General features: G+C 40.8%; 1 protein-coding gene across 2 annotated transcripts in view; it reads right to left on the reverse strand.

Moving 5' to 3' along the window:
• LOC122565054 (mesoderm induction early response protein 2-like) overlaps window positions 1-22,818 on the reverse strand; it is a 90,326-nt gene that overhangs the window by 26,557 nt on the left and 40,951 nt on the right. For both annotated transcript variants that reach the window (XM_087976016.1, XM_087976015.1), the window contains 2 exons: window positions 16,644-16,732; window positions 15,605-15,677 (listed from right to left, as the gene is read on the reverse strand). In XM_087976016.1, coding sequence (XP_087832142.1) covers window positions 15,605-15,677; window positions 16,644-16,732 — 162 coding nt within the window. The remainder of the gene's footprint in view (window positions 1-15,604; window positions 15,678-16,643; window positions 16,733-22,818) is intronic.

Genomic DNA, 22,818 nt, shown 5'->3' on the forward strand with positions numbered 1-22,818 from the left:
TTCAATGAATACAAGTCCAAGTTGCTCAACCTCTCCTCATAAGTAAAATTACTCCATACCTGGAATTAACCGAGTAAACCTTCTCTGGAATGCCTCCCAGTACCAATATAACCTTTCTTTAGATAAGGGGACCAAAACTGTTCACAGCATTCTAGGCGTGGTCTGACTATACCTTGTATATTTTTAGCAAGACTTCCCGAAAGGCCCATTTGCCTTTCCTACTACCTGTTGAGCGTGAATGCTGAATCTGTGTGATTCAGGCATGAGGAAACCCGAAGCCCTCTGTGCTGCAGATTTTTGCAATTTCTATTTAAATAATATTCTGTTCTTCTCTTCATCAAACCAAAGTGCATAACCTCACATTTTATATTATATTCGATTTGCCAAGCTTTTGCCCAATCGCATAACTCTGTAGACTATTTGCATCATTCTCACTATTTGCCTTCACACTTCTTTTTGTCTTTTGGCATTCATTTCCTTCATGTAAGTCACTGACATATTAACTGTGGCTCCAGCACTGATGCCTGTGGCACTCCACTAGTTACACGTTGCCAAACTAAAAATGTTCCTTTTATCCAAATTGTCTTCTACTGGTGTGCCAGTACTCATCCATACTAATTTACTATTCTTAATACCAGTGGTTCTTATTTTCTTAAATACCCTTGTGTGGTAAGGTATTGGATGTCTTTTGAAACTCTAGATACATTCCATTTACTAGTTCACATTTGCCTATCCTCCTTGATACCTCCTCAAGGATTTCTAAAAATAATTTGCCTTCAAGATTTTTCCTTCATGAAGCCATGCTGACTCCGTGATTATATTGTGTATTTCTGAATGCAATACATCCTTTACAATAAACTCTAACATTGTCCATGTCAGATGTTAAGCTAACTGGCGTAAAGTTATCCATTTTTCATCTCCCCTCTCTTTTGAACGAGGGAGTTACATTGACAGTTTTCCAAACCTCTGGGACTTTTCTAAAATTTAAGGATTCTTGGAAGATTGCTAACAGCATGTTCACTATATGAGTCGCTATTTCTTTTAATAACCTAATCCTGAGCAACTATACAAGATAAGTACCGTGGAATTGTGCAGTGTCCAATTTTAACTCAGAGTCAAAGGCCTTCAGGGTGTATACCCAGGAACTGCTCATTGGTAGTTTAAACTTCCTGGGAAATATCCATACAGGTCCATGGGTCAGGGCTTCCAGAGTCCCAAATTACACCTTCAGTTGTACATATGATTTCCATTGAGCAGGGGACTGAAAGATTTGGCCCACTGTTTCCAACAAAGCTCAGGGCACTAACGCTTCTCCAGTTAAGTATGAGTCATGCAGCAAGCAATGGAGACAAGCAACTGAGTGAGTATCTGACGTGCTTTAATTCCAGCAGTACAGGTCATCCTGCTATAATGTGTGTTCAGTTAATGTGAATTCGCTATAACACGATTAACGAATTGGGAACATTTTTTCTAAAGTGCGAACTTTCAAAGTGTGTATTGGTTATACCGTGATTCCAGCCTAATTACTTTAAATGGTGCTACTATTACTCGATTTTCTTATAACTCGTAGTCGCATGAGAATGGAAGTACTGCATTATAGCAGAAACAACTGTATACATAATTCTCCAGTAAAAACGGATTGTTAATTTAGTGAAACATTTGAAAGAAACATTCTACAAATTCAGTACATCCAGGAACTAACATGAACAATATCCAGATGATCCTTGACTCAGAAGGTGGTGGTGGTGGGGTCAGATTTTGTTTGTTGTGACCTCGCTTTATTGTTGAATATGATGATTTTACAACTGCACCATGGAAAAATATTGCTTTGAAAAGACCAGTTGTTACCATAAATTTAGTATTTTTAAGATGGAAGTGGATAGGTTCTTGTTAAACAACATTATCAAAGGATACAGAGTATAGTTTGGGAATGTGGAATTTGAACCACAAGCAGATCAGTCATGACCTTGTTGAATAAAGTACCAGGTTTGAGTGGCCTAATGGTCTACTTATGCCCTGATATTGTATGAGCAGATCAACAAAACAAAAGCACACTTGATGATTCTCTACAGGGAACATTTATACTTCACAAGTGAGGAAGGATAATCTATTTCTAAAGAGCACTAATCAACTGCCTGGCATTCAACTGGTGGGTTTTACACAACATTCAGCAGCAGCAGTAGAACTTACAGGCCTTAATGCAGTCATAAAATGGGGAATTCACTTAATTTTGTGTAGCTTTTTGAAAATGATCAAAAGAATGAAAATAAAGCAACTTTTCCCACATCTTTTTTTTTCTCACAATTTGCCATTTCCCCAGAGCTAAGGCAAAAGATGAATGATTGAATAAAATGAGTGATCACTTTCAACTAAAATTAGCATGTTGCCTGTATAGGTCGAATTTTGAAGATGGTTTTTTAAAGCTGAAATTAGGGGGTCGACTAATACACAGGCACAACTTTTGAGAGGCTGAAATTCATGCTGCACTTTTCAAACAATATTAACTTTTGGATGTATAGTGAACAAAGTGTGATAAGTACCGATAGACTTACTACCAATCTGAATGAATGAATGAATGAATCAAAACATGCTGTAGTACACCAAGTGTGGTAAGTAGAGTTATGAATGAATGAATAGAGATGTGATGTAGTAAACAAAGAGCGATGAATAGTTACCGGTATGAATGAATGAATGTGATTTAATGCGATATAGTAGGGTTGATTTATATATGAGATATATGGAAAAAACAAGATTTGAATTATACACAAGATCAACGTATACACGAGTTCATACGGTAGTATGAACAGTTGCAGTACACTTCATGCTGGTTATTTTAGCGTAAAGCATGAAAATGTGTTTTTAACTGCAACTTATTTAGAAATCTATAAAATGGAAGTCAACAAGCCAGTTAAGACTTTCACTGTTGTTAACTGGAGAAAGATATGGGAGGTTTCACTTGTTCAGTGGGTAAATTAAGTACCCATTTCATTTCAAGCAAATTACATTTAGTAAAACCTTCATTATAAATTCAGGTTTAGAGCAGATATCAATGTGAGTTAATAATAATCCTATATCAATGTTTTTAACTACCGATAACTTAGACATCACATCTTAGAGATGGGAGATGGTTGGCTTCTTACTTGGAATGCATTATTAGTTAAACCACCTGTGCACTTTTAGAAATTAGCTTATCTGTCCCAGTTATCTTGGAGAGAAGGCTGAAACATTTACAACAATCTTCAGCCCAAAGTATCAAATGGATTATCTATTTCAGCCTCATCCAGTGGTCCCCAGCATCACAAATGCCAATCTTCAACGACTGTAATTGGATTCATTCCATTTGATGTAAAGAAAACAGCTGAAGGCATGGGACACTGCAAAAGGTTATGGGCCCTGACAACATTCCTGCAACCATATTGAAGACTTGCGTTCCAGAACTTACCACCCCTCGAGTAGCTGCTCCAGTAATGCTTTGAAAGTGCAATCTACTAACAATGTGGAAAATTGTCCAGGTAAGACCTATACACAAAAAGTTGGTGAAATCTAACTGTGCCATCCGTTTACTCTCGATCATCAGTAAAGTGACGGAAAGAGTTATCAACAATGCAACAAGAAGCTCCTACTTAACAACAATCAGCTTACTAAAGCCCAGTTTAGGTTTTGCCATGGCCACTCAGCTCCTGTCCTCATTACATCTTTGGTACAGACATGGGCAAAAGATACAATTTCCAGAGGTGATAGCCTTGGACATTAAGGTCACATTTGAGCACGTGTGTCAGCAAGGAGCCCTTGAAAAGCTGGAATAAATAGGAATTAGGGGGGAACCTCAACGCTGGTTGCAGTCACACCTGGCAAAAAGGAAGATGGTCGTTAGAAGTCAGTTATCTCAGCTCCTGGACATCTCTGCAGGAGTTTCTCAGGGTATATTTCTCTAATCAACCAATTCAGACATGTTACACCTCTGGTGCCCTAGGTCTATCCACCTTCAGTTGCTCCTTTAATGACATTCCCATAAGGTCAGCAATGAAGACATGGACTGTAGAATATTCAGCACCACTCGTGACTCCTCAGATACTGAAACAACACATGTCCAAATGCAACAAGACCAAGAAAATATCCTGGTGAAAAGCAACAATTATGCCATACAATTGCCTGGCAACAACCATTCCCAATAACAGACAATTTAACCACCATCCCTTGACATTTAAAAGTGTTACCATCACTGAATGCCCAATATCACCATTCTGGGGATTACCATTGACCAGAAATTCAACTGGAATCATCATATAAATAAGGTAGCTTTAACAATGGGTCACAGACTAGCAATATCGCAAACCGTAATTTATCTCCTGGCTCTGCAATGCCATCTACAAGTCACAATCAGGAATGTGATGGAATACTCCCCAACGGCCTAGATGGAGTGCAACACCAACAACACTCAAGATGCTTAACACAATCCAGGACAAAACAGATCACTTTATTGGCATCACATCGACTCCCTCCACTACCAATGCTGAGTAGCAGCAGTGTGTACCATATATAAGGTGCACTGCAGAAATTCACCAAAGATCTGTAGCACCTTCCAAACCCACAACCACTTCCATCTAGAAGGACAAGGGCAGAAGACACATGGGAACACCACCATCTACAAGTTTCCCTCCGAGCTACTCAACATTCTAATTTGGAAATATATCTCCATTCCTTTATTGTTTCTGGGTCAAAATGCTGGAATTCCCTCCCTAATGGCATTGTGGGTCTACCAACAGCAAATAGATTACAGGAGATTCAAGAGGCTACTCACCGCCACCTCCTCAGGGCAGCTAGGAATGAACAGTGCATGCTAGCCAGCCAGTAATGTCAAATCCCACAAGTGAATTTAAAAAAAAATTGTTTCTCTCTTATCTGTGATGACTAGCTGATTTGGGTGAGCTTCCAGAAATTGTTTTTGTTTTATTGAGAACATTAGGAAATGGTTTCCAGCACCCACTGTGCAGGACACCAGCAAAGCTAAAAATGTAGCAGAGTATTAGAAGATACTGTACACTATACTTGATAGTGAAGACACCAGGCTGAGTTTTACTGGAACCTGGTTGTTGGGCCAGAAGTTGGGGTTGGCAGAGGTAGAGAGTGGGTAAAACAGTGGGATGTTGTATCAGGCAGTTTCCTGCCCTCACACTGCAGTCACGGAATTTCTTGGAGATGGGCTGCTCAGTCAATCAAACGGTTGCATCACAGAGGGAAGAAGACAGGCAATTTCCATAACTTAGAGATCAGGTAAAGACCATTTTATGATAAATTGCCAACAGCAGGCAGACCCCATTCCCGCCACATTGGGAGGCCAGTAGCTTCAGGGAAGTAGCTTCTCTCGGTCAAACTGCGGGGACCATCAGTCAGGACGTTTTTGTAACACAGAAGAGGCCTGAGAAAGTAAAGCAGCCCTCATGGTCCCTATGATACACCCCTGGAACAGTCTGCCTGCAAACAGTAGGCCTGTCCCAATCAGCCATTCTCCGTTTTAATTTGCACTTGTCTCTAACAAGAGTTGTGGCCAAGATACCACCAAGATTTATCTCTCCTGGCGGCTCTGTGCGGCTCCACAGTAGACAGTCGTAGGATGAGGCTGGCAGCACAGACAATCCACCTGCTGTATTCAAATTGGACAGCAGGCCCTCAGGCAGTCAATGAGAAGGCCATCTGCAGTAAAAATACCAAGTCTATGCTGCCAACAATATGGGCTCTGGACACAACTTTTTTAGTCTAATTTCTTGAACCCGGTTGTTAAATTCAGCTTAATGACATTTCTCTCTGGAGCCTCTTCTGGATAAACTATTGCTCATTACTAGAAAAATTATAGTAGTGTCCCTGCCTCTGAGGCAGGAGACCCAGGTTCAAGTCCTACTTGCACCAGAGTTGTGTAATAACATCTCTGAAGAGGTTGATTAAAATATTTTTTCGACATTGAAGGTATTTTCCTGCTGTATAATTTACATTTTGGAAAGAAAAGTGACTAATTGCTACCACCCAGTGGATAAAAGGAAGAGGAGCAATGTACAATCTACTGACTTTATAGAAATTGACAGACAACCTCTAAATCATAGTTTACACTTAGTTCAGCATGACGTCACGCACCAAGAAATAAAGAATGTGGTTAAGACTGCGATTTTCTGCATTTCAGTTAGTAGTAGTACCATATCTTACAAAAAGAAATACAGGAATTCTGCTAAATTTAAGAATCAGTTTCAGTGAAACCCAAATTGTTACAGAGTGGAAAGTAATTGTCTAAAAGCAATCATGTGAAATAAACAAAAGTTAAAAAGGGGAACAAAAAAAACCCATCACTTCTACATTCACTGGCTTACCACAATCAAGCAACAAACCAATATTATAATTATCAGCCTGGTTTTCAATTTTCTGTTATAGTTTCACCCCTTCCCATCTCTGTAATTTCCTCCAGCACCACCAACACCAACAAATTGTAATTCAAACCTCCTTTAACATAGCAAGAAAGCAAAAAGGTTTCACATGACCAATAGAAAGCAAAATTTGACATAGCAATATAAGTGACATTGGGGCTGATGGAACAATACATGGTCAAAGAGGTAGGTTTTAAAGGAGCAACTTAAAGCAGAGAAGGACATTTGAGAGATTTAGGGAGGGAAATAGGTCCTGGGCAGCTGAATGTGTACCTATCATAAATGGAACAATTAACATTGAGAATATTCAAGAGACTTGGATTAGAAGAACAGATAGTTACGCCAACTTCAAAGGTCAGAGTACTTGAAAAGTGAAAATCTTTAATATCAGTTATGCGATAAAATACGTTTTAAAAAATAAAATGCATTTCTTTTCATCCATTAGTACGGTGGGGCAGTCAGTTTGTTGAGATTGCAACATTTAAGCTCAAAGCAATCCAAGGTTTTTCATTTGATTTATTTAGGAACAAGGGTTTCTCAAATCAGTTCATGGGTCAGTCAGTTTGTGAGAAACAGTCAGAAAAGATGATTACATGCTGCTAAAGTGCCGTTAGCTTGCTTCACATGGTTGGTGAAAAGGACAGCCACGAGCAGTGGGATTCTGCGCTCAGCAGCCAGAGAGCTGGAATTGTGTCAGTGATTCATCGCTGGAGTGCTGCTGTGTGAAATGGAGTCTTAGGAAAAGAGAGTGAGCAGCTGCAAGGTAAGCAATTGTTGACAACAGTGTGGCTGGACTACAGTCTGGCCAAAGGAAAAAGGAGTTGGTATCAGAAGTAAATCAACTCAGCTGGAAAGGAAAGCCAAAGAGATAGGATCTGGGATCTAGGGATATTCAGGCAAAGCAGCAGTCAGCTGATTGGTAAAAGGCTGAAACTATATAGCTAATTAGCTGTGCAAGGAGTCTCAGGAGTTCTGGGGAAAATGGGCAGAAAGGTCTGAACCACTAAGATATGAGCAGTCACTGAGGAAAACTATATAAAGAATGAAGTGAGTTTGGGACTGGGGTGGCCGGGGCTTCACTGAATCAATGTGAAGGGAGGGAAGCAGTAGTGATAGCTCATTGGATTATCTGAATTTTAATAAAGAAGAGCTCCTTGCAAGAGGTAGTATTCCAAAGTGCCTACTGTCCTTGCCCTTCTAGGTGGGTGGGATCATGGGTTGAAAAGTTTCCTGACCCACAGGCCATAATCAGTGAAGATTGGGGACCATATTTCAGCCTCACTAACACTCAACACTGGAGTCCCCCGGGGGTACGTACACAACCCCTTACTGTGCTCGCTGTATACCCATGATTGTGTCACCAAATCCAGTGGAAACTTGATTATCCGAACATGATGGATGGGCACTACTTCGTCTGGATAATCAATTATTCCAAAAATCGATTAAATGCCTTTCCTCTGGGGCTCGGAGTTTTAAAGTCTGCTTCCTATTTAGGAGACTGCAGCAGCGCACAGCACGCGAGACCCCGCCCCCAACACCTCCCCTGCCCCCCAGCACAAAGCGTGCGAGACCCCGCCCCCAACCCTGTCCGATCCTGCCCCCAACCCCACTCTGGTCCAACCCTGAACCCCAACCGGTCCAACCCCGGCCCTTCTCCGGGGCATCTGGACTGCATACCAACAACAAGACTGCTGCTGCTTTTGTGGGGTAAGTCTCCAAATAGCGCACAGACACACACAGATACACACATAACTTTTTACTGTAAATTTTTGACAGGTTCCATGTTTGCCCTGTACAGGTGAATGTTGGAGAAATTATTCCTGGGGTGGGGTGGGGTTAGGGTGCACCCCTCTGTAGAACTCCAGGGAAAGTGTGGGGAGGGATAGAGTGCAGGAGATCAGTCATTTGGAGACAGTGCCTGTTTAATCACTGTAAACAAAAGACACAATCACTGCTGGAAACAGTGATTGATGTAATGTTTCAATCGGGACCTCAAAATCTCCTTCAGATAATCCAATTTTCAGATAATTGGTATTTGGATAACCGAGGTTCCCCTGTAACCAGACTAAAGATGTTTACAAGTTCGCTCATGACACCACCATAGTTGGTCGAACATAGAACATAGAACAATACAGCAGCACAGAACAGGCCCTTCGGCCCACGATGTTGTGCCGAACATTTGTCCTAGCTTAAGCACCCATCCATGTACCTATCCAATTGTCGCTTAAAGGTCACCAAAGATTCTGACTCTACCACTCCCACAGGCAGCGCATTCCATGCCCCCACCACTCTCTGGGTAAAGAACCCACCCCTGACATCTCCCCTATACCTTCCACCCTTCACCTTAAATTTATGTCCCCTTGTAACACTCTGTTGTACCCGGGGAAAAAGTTTCTGACTGTCTACTCTATCTATTCCTCTGATCATCTTATAAACCTCTATCAAGTCACCCCTCATCCTTCGCCGTTCCAATGAGAAAAGGCCTAGCACTCTCAACCTATCCTCGTACGACCTATTCTCCATTCCAGGCAACATCCTGGTAAATCTTCTTTGCACCCTCTCCAAAGCTTCCACATCTTTCCTAAAGTGAGGCGACCAGAACTGCACACAGTACTCCAAATGTGGCCTTACCAAAGTCCTGTACAGTTGCAACATCACTTCACGACTCTTGAATTCAATCCCTCTGCTAATGAACGCTAATACACCATAGGCCTTCTTACAAGCTCTATCCACCTGAGTGGCAACTTTCAAAGACCTATGAACATAAACCCCAAGATCCCTCTGTTCCTCCACCTCACTAAGAACCCTACCGTTAACCCTGTATTCTGCATTCTTATTTGTCTTTCCAAAATGGACAACCTCACACTTGGCAGGGTTGAACTCCATCTGCCACTCCTCAGCCCAGCTCTGCATCATATCCAAGTCCCTTTGCAGCCGACAAGAGCCCTCCTCACTATCCACAACTCCACCAAATCTTCGTATCATCTGCAAATTTACTGACCCACCCTTTGACTCCCTCATCCAAGTCCTTAATAAAAATTACGAACAGCAGAGGACCCAGAACTGATCCCTGCGGAACTCCACTTGTAACTGGGCTCCAGGCTGAATATTTACCATCTACCACCACTCTCTGACTTCGACCGGTTAGCCAGTTTTCTATCCAATTGGCCAAATTCCCCTCTATCCCATGCCTCCTGACTTTCCGCATAAGCCTACCATTGGGAACCTTATCAAATGCCTTACTAAAATCCATGTATACTACATCCACTGCTCTACCCTCATCCACATGCTTGGTCACCTCCTCAAAGAATTCAATCAGACTTGTAAGGCAAGACCTACCCTTCACAAATCCGTGTTGGCTGTCCCTAATCAAGCAGTGCCTTTCCAGATACTCATAAATCCTATCCCTCAGTACCCTTTCCATTACCTTACCTACCACCGAAGTAAGACTAACTGGCCTGTAATTCCCGGGGTTATCCCTATTCCCTTTTTTGAACAGGGGCACAACATTCGCCACTCTCCAGTCCCCTGGTACCACCCCCGTTGACAGTGAAGATGAAAAGATCATTGCCAACAGTACTGCAATTTCCTCTCTTGCTTCCCACATAATCCTAGGATATATCCCATCAGGCCCGGGGGACTTGTCTATCCTCAAGTTGTTCAAAATGTCCAACACATCTTCCTTCCTAACATGTATCTCCTCTAGCTTACCAGTCCGTTTCACACTCTCCTCTTCAACAATACGGTTCCTCTCATTCGTAAATACTGAAGAAAAGTACTCAGTCAAGACCTCTCCCATCTCTTCCGACTCAATACACAGTCTCCCACTACTGTCCTTGATTGGACCTACCCTCGTTCTCGTCATTCTCATGTTTCTCACATACGCATAAAATGCCTTTGGGTTATCCTTGATCCTATCCGCCAGAGATTTTTCATGCCCTCTCTTGGCTCTCCTAATCCCTTTCTTCAGGTCCCTTCTGGCTATCCTGTATCCCTCCACTGCTCTGTCTGAACCCTGTTTCCTCAACCTTATGTAAGCCTCCTTCTTCCTCTTTACAAGACATTCAACCTCCCTCGTCAACCAAGGTTCCCTCACACGACCATTTCTTTCCTGCCTGACCGGTACATACATATCAAGGACACGTTGTATCTGTTCCTTGAAAAAGTTCCACATTTCCACGACATCCTTCCCCAACAGCCTATGCTCCCAACTTATGCTCCTCAGATCCTGTCTTATAGCATCGTAATTACCCTTCCCCCAATTGTAAAACCTACCCTGTTGCACACACCTATCTCTCTCCATAACCAAGGTGAAAGTCACAGAATTGTGGTCAGCATCACCAAAATGTTCACCCACTAACAAGCCCATCACTTGTCCCGGTTCATTTCCGAGTACCAAATCCAAAATGGCCTCCCCTCTGGTCGGACAATCTACATACTGTGTTAGAAAAGCTTCCTGGACACACTGCACAAACACCGCCCCATCCAATCTACTTGATCTAAAGAGCTTCCAATCAATATTTGGGAAGTTGAAATCGCCCATGACTACTACCCTGTGGCTTCTGCACCTTTCCAAAATCTGTTTCCCAATCTGTTTCTCCACATCTCTGCTGCTATTGGGGGGCCTATAGTAAACACCCAACAAGGTGACTGCACCTTTCCTATTTCTGACTTCAGCCCATACTACCTCTAAAGGCAGATCCCCCTCGAACTGCCTTTCTGCAGCTGTTATACCATTTCTAATTAGCAACGCCACCCCCCCCTCCTTTTTTACCACCCTCCCTAATCCTACTGAAACATCTGTAACCAGGAACCTCCAACAACCATTCCTGTCCCTCTTCTATCCATGTTTCCGTGATGGCCACAACATCGTAGTCCCAGGTACCGATCCACGCCTTAAGTTCACCGACCTTATGTCTGATACTCGTTGCGTTGAAGTATACGCACTTGAACCCATCTCTGTGTCCGCAAGTATTCCCTGTCAGTGCTACCTTCTTCACAGCCTCCCCACACACTTGGACATCCTGACAAACAGCTAGCCTACTTGCTGGACTACAAGTCCGGATCCCATCCCCCTGCCAAATTAGTTTAAACCCCCCCGAAGATAGCTAGCAAACCTACCCCCCAGGATATTGGTGCCCTTCTGGTTCAGGTGCAACCCGTCCTGCTTGTACAGGTCCTACCTTCCCCAGAATGCAGTCCAATTGTCCAAATACCTGAAGCCCTCCCTCCTACACCATCCTTGCAGCCACGTGTTCAACTGCACTCTCTCCCTATTCGAATCTCAGATGGTGATGAAACAGACTACAGAGAGGAGATGAAAGACCTGGAAGAATCGTACACTGAGAACAACCTAGCTCTCAATGCCAGCAAAACCAAGGAACTCATCATTGACTTTCTGCGGGATGTTACTCATGCCCCCCCTACACATTAACAGCACAGAGGTGGAAAGAGTGGAGAGCGTCAAGTTCCTGGGAGTGGTCATCCACAACAAGCTTTCTTGGACTCTTCATGTGGATGCACTGGTTACAAAGGCCCAACAATGTCTCTTCTTCCTCAGGCAGCTGAGAAAATTTAGCATGATGGAGAATACCCTTGCCAACTTTTATAGGTATACTATCGAGAGCATTCTGTCTGGATGTATGGCAACTGTACCATTCAAGATCGGAGACAATTACAGAGAGTGGTGAACTCAGCCCAGACAATCACAAAGGCCAACCTCCCATCTGTAGAATCCATCTACCAGGCCCACTGTCAAGTAAAGGCCTCCAGCATTCTCAAAGACCCATCCCAGCCTGGCAATATTTTTCTACAACCTCTACCATTGGGGAGAAGGTACAGAAGCCTGAACATACGCACCAGACAGTTTCAAAACAGTTTCTACCCTACTGTTGTTAGAATACTGAATGGACTGACAAACTGTTAACATTCACCCGTACTAGCGTTTTTGTTTTTGCTGTTTACCTATTATTTAACTGTCTACGCTATTTAACTATGTGATCGGCCTCTATTGCTCGCAAGACAAAGCTTTTCACTGTGCCTCGGTACATGTGACAATAAATTAAATTAAATTCAAGAAAAATAATAGGAGGGAGCTCTGACTGAGAGATAGGGGTCCCTTAGTGGTACAAAGTTTATGTAGGATGGAGTGAATATGAAGCACCAATGACTGTTGTTCACGTTTGGAGAGAAATGTTGCGAATGAAGACAGAAGACTATTTGGGGGTAAAATATCCAAAGGTGCTCTGGGAAGTATTGTACTTTGACGACAGTGAGTTTCTGACCAGGAACAGAATTAAGCTGAAACTTTAAAAACAGTATAAACTGTGGCTAGTCACACATTTAGCAGGGAACCGAAGTGTCTCAGTCACAGCTGCCACAGGGAAAGAGCCAGATAGTCAAAGTGTCTTTAATTATAAGAAAAGAGCAACAGGATGGAGAGAGAAGCCAAGTCTCTCAGAACAGACTAATTTAATCCAGCACAAAATCATGATGTTCAGAGAAGTCATTTTCAAGTTTGCGATGAAATCTGGATGTTTCATTTTTTTCCACAGCTCTCAATCATTTGAAACCTAAATCCACCCTCCAAATAAAACCCAGAGGTATCTGTATTCCTCTAATTCTAGATTCTTCAGCATCCCTGATTTTAATTGCTCTACTACTGATAGCCATACCTTAATCTCTGGAATTTTGTCCATACAACTTTCTGCCACCTTAGCTTACGTTTTTATTTCCTTTAAGACATGCTTTGACCAAGATAAGTCATCTGCTCAAACAACTTATGTGCCACAGTATCACACTTTGTTTTAGAATGGCCCTGTGAAGTGGCTTGAGACAGCTGATTAGATCAAAACTGTTACATTAATAGAAGTTGTTATTGTGTTGCAAGTGGTTATAAGCAGCCACAAATGCCAACTTATTTTGAATAATGCACTAATGTTCATTAATGTAATTTACGTAAGTGTTTTTTTGCAGTGCTGTAGCCAGATAGGTATACACAAAATAAGATGAGTATAATAGCTAGAATCAACACCAATGCATGATATCAAATAATGACAATAGTGGGATCCATAAGCTTATCGCCACCACTAACTGGCATTTATTGGTATTACAATAATTAAACTCAGGCAAATTAAACTTAATGGTTATTAAAAAAAAGTATGCTCAATGGATTAACATGTGTGCTTTGGCTTCTTTGATCTTATTACTAGCTCAACTGAGCAGTATTTCAGTTTATAAAAAGGTACAGATGTAAATAAATTGCATTCCATTTTAAAATAATGGTCGAGGTTAAACCTCTAGCTCATTCAACTATATGAATGGTCACCTGAACTAACTTGTAAAGCACTAGATCCACAAAACTGACATACATCATTGGATACTGAATCAATTTTTTGTTTTATTTTTACTCACACATCTATACCAGATATTCTCAGCAGAAAAGTAATAATTTACCCATTAAACTAGACGGTGTAGCAATTCTAAACAGTCAAATTTAGTCATTCACAAAAGTATGCTTATGGAAAAAATCTTACACACTGAAAAAGGCTTTCAGAATACTCTACAGTGTGAAGCAGAAAAAATATGGAATGAAAAGGAAGAACAAGTATATTGAACTAAATGAAGTGATCAAAAGATTGGCTGAACAATACTTTGAAAGACTTTTGAAAGTGAGAATATAGGATTATACATGTGAACCTGATCAGTCAGTTTTGACAGGTTATCAAGTGAGTACCCAGAGGATGCATCACAATCAATGCGAATAATCTCTTCTTTCAATAATCTGTGCTGTGCTTTTTTCAAGTAGACAATAACTAGACAGCAATCAAGTATAGAGAAGGTCAGAAGCCACACAACGCCAGGTTATGGTCTAAAAGGTTTATTTGAAATCCTAAGCTTTCAGGGCACTGCTCCTTCACCAAGTCACCTGATGAAGGGACACCGCTCTGAAGGTTTGTGATTTCAAATAAACCTGTTGCACTATAACCTGGTGTCATGTGACCTCTGACCTTGTCCACCTCAGTCCAACACTGGCACCTCCACATCAAGAACAGGTAAGCTGACTGATCACCTTTGCTCAGAGTTAATCAAATCAATTGTGATGCACCTTCCGGCAGCCCAGTTCTAAAAATTAGAAAATTAAAAATGAGACAATGAGTGCGAGCCCAGCATGGCTAGGCATTTATGGACTGTGGTGTTGAAGTATTAATTGAGTTTCTTTGTTTTTCTACTTTTTACAAAGAAGGACTGTAAACTTTGTTTTCTTTATTTTACTGCTTTGGACCAAAATTCTGTACTTAGGTTTCAATTTGAGATAGAGAACAACTGCAGAACTGTGTCAGATTACCAGCAATGACAGTAAATGTAATGGAGATGATTGAGGTAGAATGAGCAGAGTGTGGAGACATCTGGAGAAAAAGGTAGGAGACTTTTGATATCAATAGCAAGGTATAAGGCACAAGGGGAGAGTGGGAAGAATCAAATTGCAAAAAAAGCACAGGACTTAGAGCAGGAAGTTGAACTTTGTAACAATTTGTGAAGGACTGGAATATGAATTCAATCAGCTAGGTAAGTATCATCTACAGATGGCTAGAGACTATGGGACAAGGCCGTGACAAGATGGTTGCCACTTTCAAAGTCCATTGTTGGCAACAGCACTGTCATGGGAAAGAAAACACAGCTCTTCACATAGATAAATGTCAAGTTTCTGCATTACTGAACTTAGCATGAACTACCAGTTAGGGAAGTTGATAATGGTAAAAGGAGCGGTCAGTATCTCTACATTGAATCAAAATAAATTTTGATTAATGCTTGAATTCATATCAGAAAGGCAAGTGCCAAGTATTGAAGCCTTTTGGCCCTGCTACAATAGTACAGGAGTAAATGCCTTTCAATAAACTGCACATTACTTATTAACATTAAAATATCAAACTGTACAAAGGTATTCATTACTATCCTAGAATGTTGTATTGTACAAAATGAAGCATACAGTTTAGAAATGTATACAAGTATTTATATATTTGTTAAAACTTTATGGTAATTGATAAAATTTTAACTATGTTATGGGTCATGCAAATGCATATATTTCAAACAGTGCTGTATATGAAAGAAGAATCAATCATTAAGTCCAGAGGACTAAGAAAAAGGAAACACCAATGAAGAAGAAATTATATTCTTTCTCCTATTCTTACCTTTCTCATTTTGTCTATATCGGCCAATAAATGGTGGAATAGGGGCTTGATACTGAGGCCCAACCATAATCTCCTGAAATAAACCAAAATATACTTTTAGTACTTTCTTCTTTAAGGTGTGAAATATATTCTCAAGTCTCAACCAAATTGCAACAACTTTTGACCAAAGCTGATTATATCATTCAGTCTTCACCAAGGGATAAGCTTCTACTTTGGCACAACAATATATACAGTGATATGTTGAAACCACTCAAGGGTGAGAGGTGCAACAGCAAGACCATGGAGTGATTTGACAACAGGGTGAAATTTTTTTTTTGAGAAACAGCAGTTGATTATAGGATTCAAAATTAACTGTAAAGCTTAACTGTTAAATAACCAGTGTACATTATAGTCACTGCTTTCCCAAACATTAAACAATAAATTGAACAAGCTATTTTAGGTAATAAAACATATCTCAGACTCATCTTCCACCGTCAAAATGTCCTTGTTGATTCGCTATCCGGTACAGTTCAGTAGTAAGCAAAGAGAACCCTACAATATTTCAATTAACCATTATACATGTGAGCTGGATCAGTTTTGATAAGCTATCAGATGAATATTCCAGAGAAGACATCACAATCAGCATCAATAATTTCATCATTCAATAATCTGTGCTTTTTTTCAGTAGATATTATTAGACAGCAATGAAGAATAGGTAAGTTAGCTAATCATCTCAGCTCAGAATCACTCACATCAATTGTGATGCACCTTCTGGCACAGCCCGGTTCTAAAGATTAGATAGTTTCCACTCCACACTATATAACAGTGACTCAGTGCTAGAACTAGAGATTGGCAGTGTTAACAGACAGCAAGAGTGGGAACAAAACAAAAATTAACTAATAAAACTAAAAAGAAAAATGGCTAAAGTTGTTTTGAAGAGAAAGCATAATTCAACGCTCAAAAGTTATGTTGTGACAGATGTCCCCAGCTGATAGTAACTTACCTGGACCTACGCAATAACTAGTTTTCAATAGTGAAGGAATGAAAATATAAACTGTACCTTTTTACAGTCATTAGATAAAATGGAATCATCTTCTTCAGAATCCTCATCTGATAATGACAGTTCCTTATCATCCTCAATAGAATTAGCTGGAAACAAAATAAGTTTATAATTTAATTACAATTAATCAAAGAAATCATATTTTTATTGCATTTCAGTAATTGTCATGTAATTATTGTGTTAATTATTCTGACCAAAAAGTGCAACATTAAGAAAAAAATTATGCATTTGTATCAATAAAATGAACAGTATTTTGGAGCTCATTTTCACAAAAAGTAGCTTATCATTTTTTCAAGTCACCAAATTAAATGTCTCAACAATGCTAATTCTCAGCATATTCTAAATAGAATCTGAACCCATCAATGATCAAGATATATTTTTTGAAAAACTGAAACACTGATCCAAGATGAAAATTTTTGAGTTGATTTAAGATATGATTTCAGACAAAAGACACACAAACACAATGTGGCTAGAAGTTTCAGGAGCAGTTTTGCAAGCTTGTGGGCCTTCAGCAGTTAATTCTCAAATGAATGAACTGACATTTGTAAAGTCTACAAGATGCTACTCTGTTTCCCTTCCACATGCCAACCAGTTGGTCAGTGGACATTGCAACTTCATCAGTTGGAGTCCTGTTAATAGTTTGACATCTACAGTACAGCAGCAAGTTTTGAGGCACTGGAGAAGGTAAAAAACCAGATTTGCTATAATTATGCTAGAACAGAGATAATGTACATCAGGGAAAATAATCTCTTTTCTGGAAATCAGAAGACTGATGTGTGACCTGATGGAGGTCTTCAAAATTTTGGGTTTGAAAAGTAGACGTCAGAAAAATGTTTCCATTTGCAAGTTGGAACAGGGCTGGAGGCCACAAATATAAGATTGGTAGTTACCAATAAATCCAGTAGGAAACTTAGGACAAACTTCTTCATCAGAGGACATTATAATTTTGAACCCATTAACACAAGTAATAGTAGTAATAATAGGAGTAGGAGGAGGAGGTGGTTACACCTTCTCGGAGAGGAAAAATCAGGACACAGAATTGGATGTGCTATCAAAGAACAACTTTGTCAACTGAGTCTTGGAGGTCCCTGTTGGCATCAATGATAGCCTCATGACTCTGCCTACAACATGCCAAAAACCAGCAGGCAATAGTCATGAATGTCTACGTTCCAACCCTTGATGTCACAGAGTTGAGTGTGTGTTGCTGGGAAAGCACAGCAGGTTAGGCAGCATCCCAGGAGCCAGAGAATCGACGCTCCGGAGTGCTGCAGTGTGTTACAGCTCACTGCTCCATTTGTGTGTGTTGGGGTGGTTGCTGTTGTCGTTGAATACTTGAACTGTACGGGTGGCCTTCCTGTATATGCTGGTCTGGAGCTCACTGTTGGCCTTTCGTTTGACCATTACATCCAGGAAGGAAAGTCTGTTGTTGTTCTCTTTTTCCTTGGTGTATTTTAAGCCGGTGTGGATGTTGTCCAGGAGTTGATGGGTTTCTTCCAGTTGAGCACATTTGGTAATGGCAAATCATCCACATAGCTGATCCAAACTTTAGGCTCGATAGTGGGAAGGGCAGTCCGTTCTAGTCTTTGTATTACAGCTTCCGCTATTAATCCCGATATTGGCGATCCCACAGGTGTTCCGTTGATTTGTCTGTATATCTGGCTGTTAAAGATGAGTGGGTTGTGAGGCACAGATCCAGTAGTTTTGAGGGTGCTGTCCTTGCTGATGGTGTTGGTGTTGTAGGGTGTCTGCATCACTGGTCTGTTTAGTAGCGAGGCTAATGTTTCCTTGGCGAGTGAGATGTCTATGGAGGTAAGCAATGCAGTCACGTCGAAGGAAATCATAATCTTGTCCCCATCTATTCTGGTGTCCTCGATAATGTAGGTTTGCTTGCTGAGCTTGGAGGTTCATTTCCAGACGTTTCGTTACCTTACTAGATAACAGCTTCAATGGGTCTCATGCGAAACAATGCTGAAAATTCCTGCTTTCTATTTATATGTTTGGGTTTCTTTGGGTTAGTAATATCATTTCCTGTGGTGAAGTCACTTCCTTTTCTCAGGGGGTAGTAGATGGGGTCTAACTCGACGTGTTTGTTGATAGCGTTCCAGTTAGAATGCCATGCTTCTAGTAATTCTCGTGTGTGTGTCTTTGTTTGGCTTGTCCAAGGATGCATGTGTTGTCCCAGTCGAAATAATACCCCACCTACCTCAGCAAACCAGGACAAATAAATAACAAACGGGTCAGAACACCAACACTTCACCGGAGACGCACTGATGATGTTACCTTCCAGCTCAGTGAGCAAGTCAACAACCTTATCTAGAATTTTAGCTACAAATCCTCTCAAAAACTTCAAGCAAAGTTGGAGTTACAAAGAACTACAGAAATCAAGAACCAATGATGGACTGAGAAAGCGAAGGAGCTGCAACTCCTTACTGACAAGCTCAACGGCCTCATAGTTTCTTCAGTTCTATCATGGACCAACACTCTTGGCCTCAAACCGGTGCAGAGCAAGAATGGAACCATTTTAAGAGATAGAGAAAACATCAATGGAAAGAACACTTCAAAGTTCTCCTAAACCGCAAAACAATCATACACAAGGACATGTTTCTTGAAATATCCCAACTCCCCACCAAAGATGATTTTGAACTCCCAGCTAGTGTGGTAGAAGTTGAAGACACCATTAAGACACATGAAAAATAGAACATCCACAGAGTAAGTTGGGATTCCAGTTAAGATTTTCAGACTTGGAGTAGATCCATGAACTGTTCCTGAAAATCTGGGACAAAAAGAAATTTCTGTCAATCTCAGAGATGCTACCATCACCATCGCCTTCAGGAAAGGAGACAATCTGGCCCATGGGGTCTACTGAAGGATTTTCCTACTCTCCATCACTGGTAAGATCATTACTCAAAGCCTTGTGAGGTATCTTTTCCCAGTCTCTGAGGAAATCCTTCCTGATAGCCAGTGTGGGCTTCTGACAAAACCATGGAACATGATTTTCAGTTTGGTAACTCCAAAAGAAATGCCACGAACAACACCAACCACTCCACCTGGCCTTCATTGATTTGACGAAGGCTTTTGACTCTATCCATCAGGAAGTGCTATGAAAGACCCCAAAGGCTGGCTGTCCGATAAAATTCATCAATGTCCTCCATGGCAAAATGCTGGCGATAGTCCTCACTGACAGTAATATGAGAACACACTTCAGGTCAGGATAGTTGTCAAGGAGGCATGTGTCATCATTCCCACCCTTTAAACCATCTTGATTGCCACTATTCTTTATCTTGTAAAGAACAAGCTTCCAGTGGTGTGGACATTATCCACAGGATGGACTGAAAACATTTCACCCTCAATCAGTTGAAATTCCTGAAGAAAATGACACTGGCCTCACTTGTGAAGCTTTAGCATATTGATGACAATGTCACCTAAACTCTCTCAGAAGAGCTGGTCTCACCCTCAACCTCAAGAAGATTCAAATTCTTTATCAACTGATCCCAGGTCAAGTTCTAGTCAATCCCTCCGTTAAGATCATCTTACCTGGGACGTTACCACTCATTAAGGGTGACAACGATGTGAAGATTCAACATCACATCCAATTGGGAAGCAAAGCCTTCAGACACCTAAGGAAGAATGACTTCGATGACCGTGACATCTGCGCGGATACCAAGATCCTTGTGTATAAGGCTATCAAGCTTCTTCTATAAGGCTCTGAAACTTGGACTATATATACACACCACCTCAGAAGTATCATCAACACTGTTTGAAACTGATTCTCTACATCAGCTGGGAGGACAGATGTACTAACATCAGCAACTTTGAAGCAGCTAACAGCACCAGAATCAAGGCCATAATCACCCGAACTCAACTCCATTGGGCCAGGCACATGCTCAAGATGCCTGAGTTCTGACTACCAAAGCAAATCATCTTTGTCCAACTCAAGGAATGAAGGCACTCAAACGAGAGAACAAAGCAAGTATTTCAAGGTCTCCCTGAAGATTTCCATCAAGAAATGTAACATAGATGTCAACTCATCGGAGATCCTCGTTCAGAGGAAGCTCCTGTTTGAAGGGAGACAATTCTTTGGGAACATTCTTCAGGAAGAAAAAGTTCGGAAAAGGAACCGGGGAAAGGAGTGCCAATGATCTCAAGGTCATAGGCCATGCACCACTTCTACCTCCCAGAAACAGTTTGGCAAATGTGTGATCAGAGTTGCAGCTCTAGGAGTAGTCCCAACAACCACACAAGGATCCACAGAACCAATGTTGAAACTTTATTGCTGGAACAGCACAGCAGGTCAGGCAGCATCCAGGGAACAGGAGATTCGACATTTCGGGCACAGGCCCTTCTTCAGGAATGACCAGTGACAGAGAATTTCCTAAGTGGACAATCATACTCATTAGCATGCAATTGCCACCATCAACTGCGTATTTGACTTACAGAATCTGGGCTTGAACATAATCCAGATTAATTAGAGGAACATTCCTTTGAACAACTTTGTAGGTACGGATAAGTGGTCACCTATTCTTTCTTCTTCTATGACCACTTATCACAATGCCCAGCTCCTCACCGACCATTCGCATTCCTCCACCAAAAAGAATGTTGGCTTTGTATCTGCAGAGATAGCTAATCTCAACTTCAAAGCGCCACAACAGCATCACCAACAGGTCACAATTCCTCTGGTAAAGATTGGCAGAATAAAATGAGAGGCTTCACATATAATAGTTTCTGTCTATCTGCATTATCTGAGTAGTTGGTGGCTTAAATTCTAGAACCAAGACTGCTCGAGTCTTGGTTGTTGTCCCACAGCCTGCATCCCTATCCAGTTGTACAGCTCCTGGTGACAATATGGGGTGGGTGTGTGATGACAAGGATAAAATGGCATGTCAGTATTACAGAAGCTGAGGAAAAGCTTCTATTTGTGTAACAATAGTTTTTAGGGTTTTCTCCTCAAAACTCCCTTTATTTCTTCTTTGTTAGGCTAACCAATGAATCTAGGTAACATTTAGCTCTTCACAAACAGCATTAAACAAATTACCTGGTAAACTATCATCCTACAAAGGACATAGTACAAACTGGATTTTAATGTGTATTTATGACAACAACTGCATTTCTTAAGTACTTCGTTGACTGTGATTAGGGCATGCTAAGATTAAACAAAGTGCTATATAAATGCAAGTTTTTTTTTAAAGCAATAACTATTGACACATATGTTTCTAACTGAAAGAGCCAACAGTTTTAGTCTTCCAAATGTATGTGATTAATTGCATTGTTCATGAATAACTAAAAGGATCGCATACCAACTGTGGATTTATACTTAATCTTTCCTCTACAGTCTCAAAAGTAGAGTATAGATGTGTTTAATTATTGGATGTATTTTATTCCTTCTTGGCCATCTGCTAAGGTTAGGCAAGAACACCAGAATTCAGCACCACAAAACAGGGACTATGTATGCAGAGAGGCCTTGTTGTGATCAGCTTGACTGTTAAGAACCACTCCAAAGCAGCATACAAAAACAATCCCAAACCAGTGTGAAACAGCTTCAACAGGAACAAAATGGTAGATAACTAGCACAATCTAACTGTTTGGAGTGGAAATCAGACATGAATTTTCTTTTTCAAAGTTCCTTACCATCATGCAAATTAAGTTGGCAAGAACTCCTCACCACATAGAGACAAAAACTTCAAAGTTGCACAAAGATGTGATGCTTCTCACAGGTTCATGTCAGAATTCAAAGCTTTGAAATTTTGAGAAGAGAAATACTGCAAATTTTTGCTCTGAACAGTGGTACAAGTTTGTCATGTAAATATACACGTTAAGTAACATACAACATTACAGCGCAGTACAGGCCCTTCGGCCCTCGATGGTTCCACAGGACGGTGCAACAATCTGAAGCCCACCTAACATGCACTTGTCCTGCATATGAAGCGTATTTTATGAAAATAGCATTGCTTTGGCCAAGCGTGTGGGAAAGCAGCGATTTTTACTGGGCAATTTTGTTTTAAATACAACAATCATAGTTTCTGGTTTCTAGCTCAAATATCACTGACCCTTCTGAATTGATGTTTCCTGAAAGAAGCATCTTGCTAGGTCACTTTTCCAAGAAAACATCTGCAATTTCAACAATGTAAAAGACTGGGGTATAAAGAATTCATGAATAAATACAATTATGATGTTCCCA

The sequence above is a fragment of the Chiloscyllium plagiosum genome, unplaced genomic scaffold (assembly GCF_037043375.1).
Source record: "Chiloscyllium plagiosum isolate Xiang-an unplaced genomic scaffold, Cpla_swu_hap1 HiC_scaffold_28, whole genome shotgun sequence".
In the NCBI taxonomy this organism is placed as follows: domain Eukaryota; kingdom Metazoa; phylum Chordata; class Chondrichthyes; order Orectolobiformes; family Hemiscylliidae; genus Chiloscyllium; species Chiloscyllium plagiosum.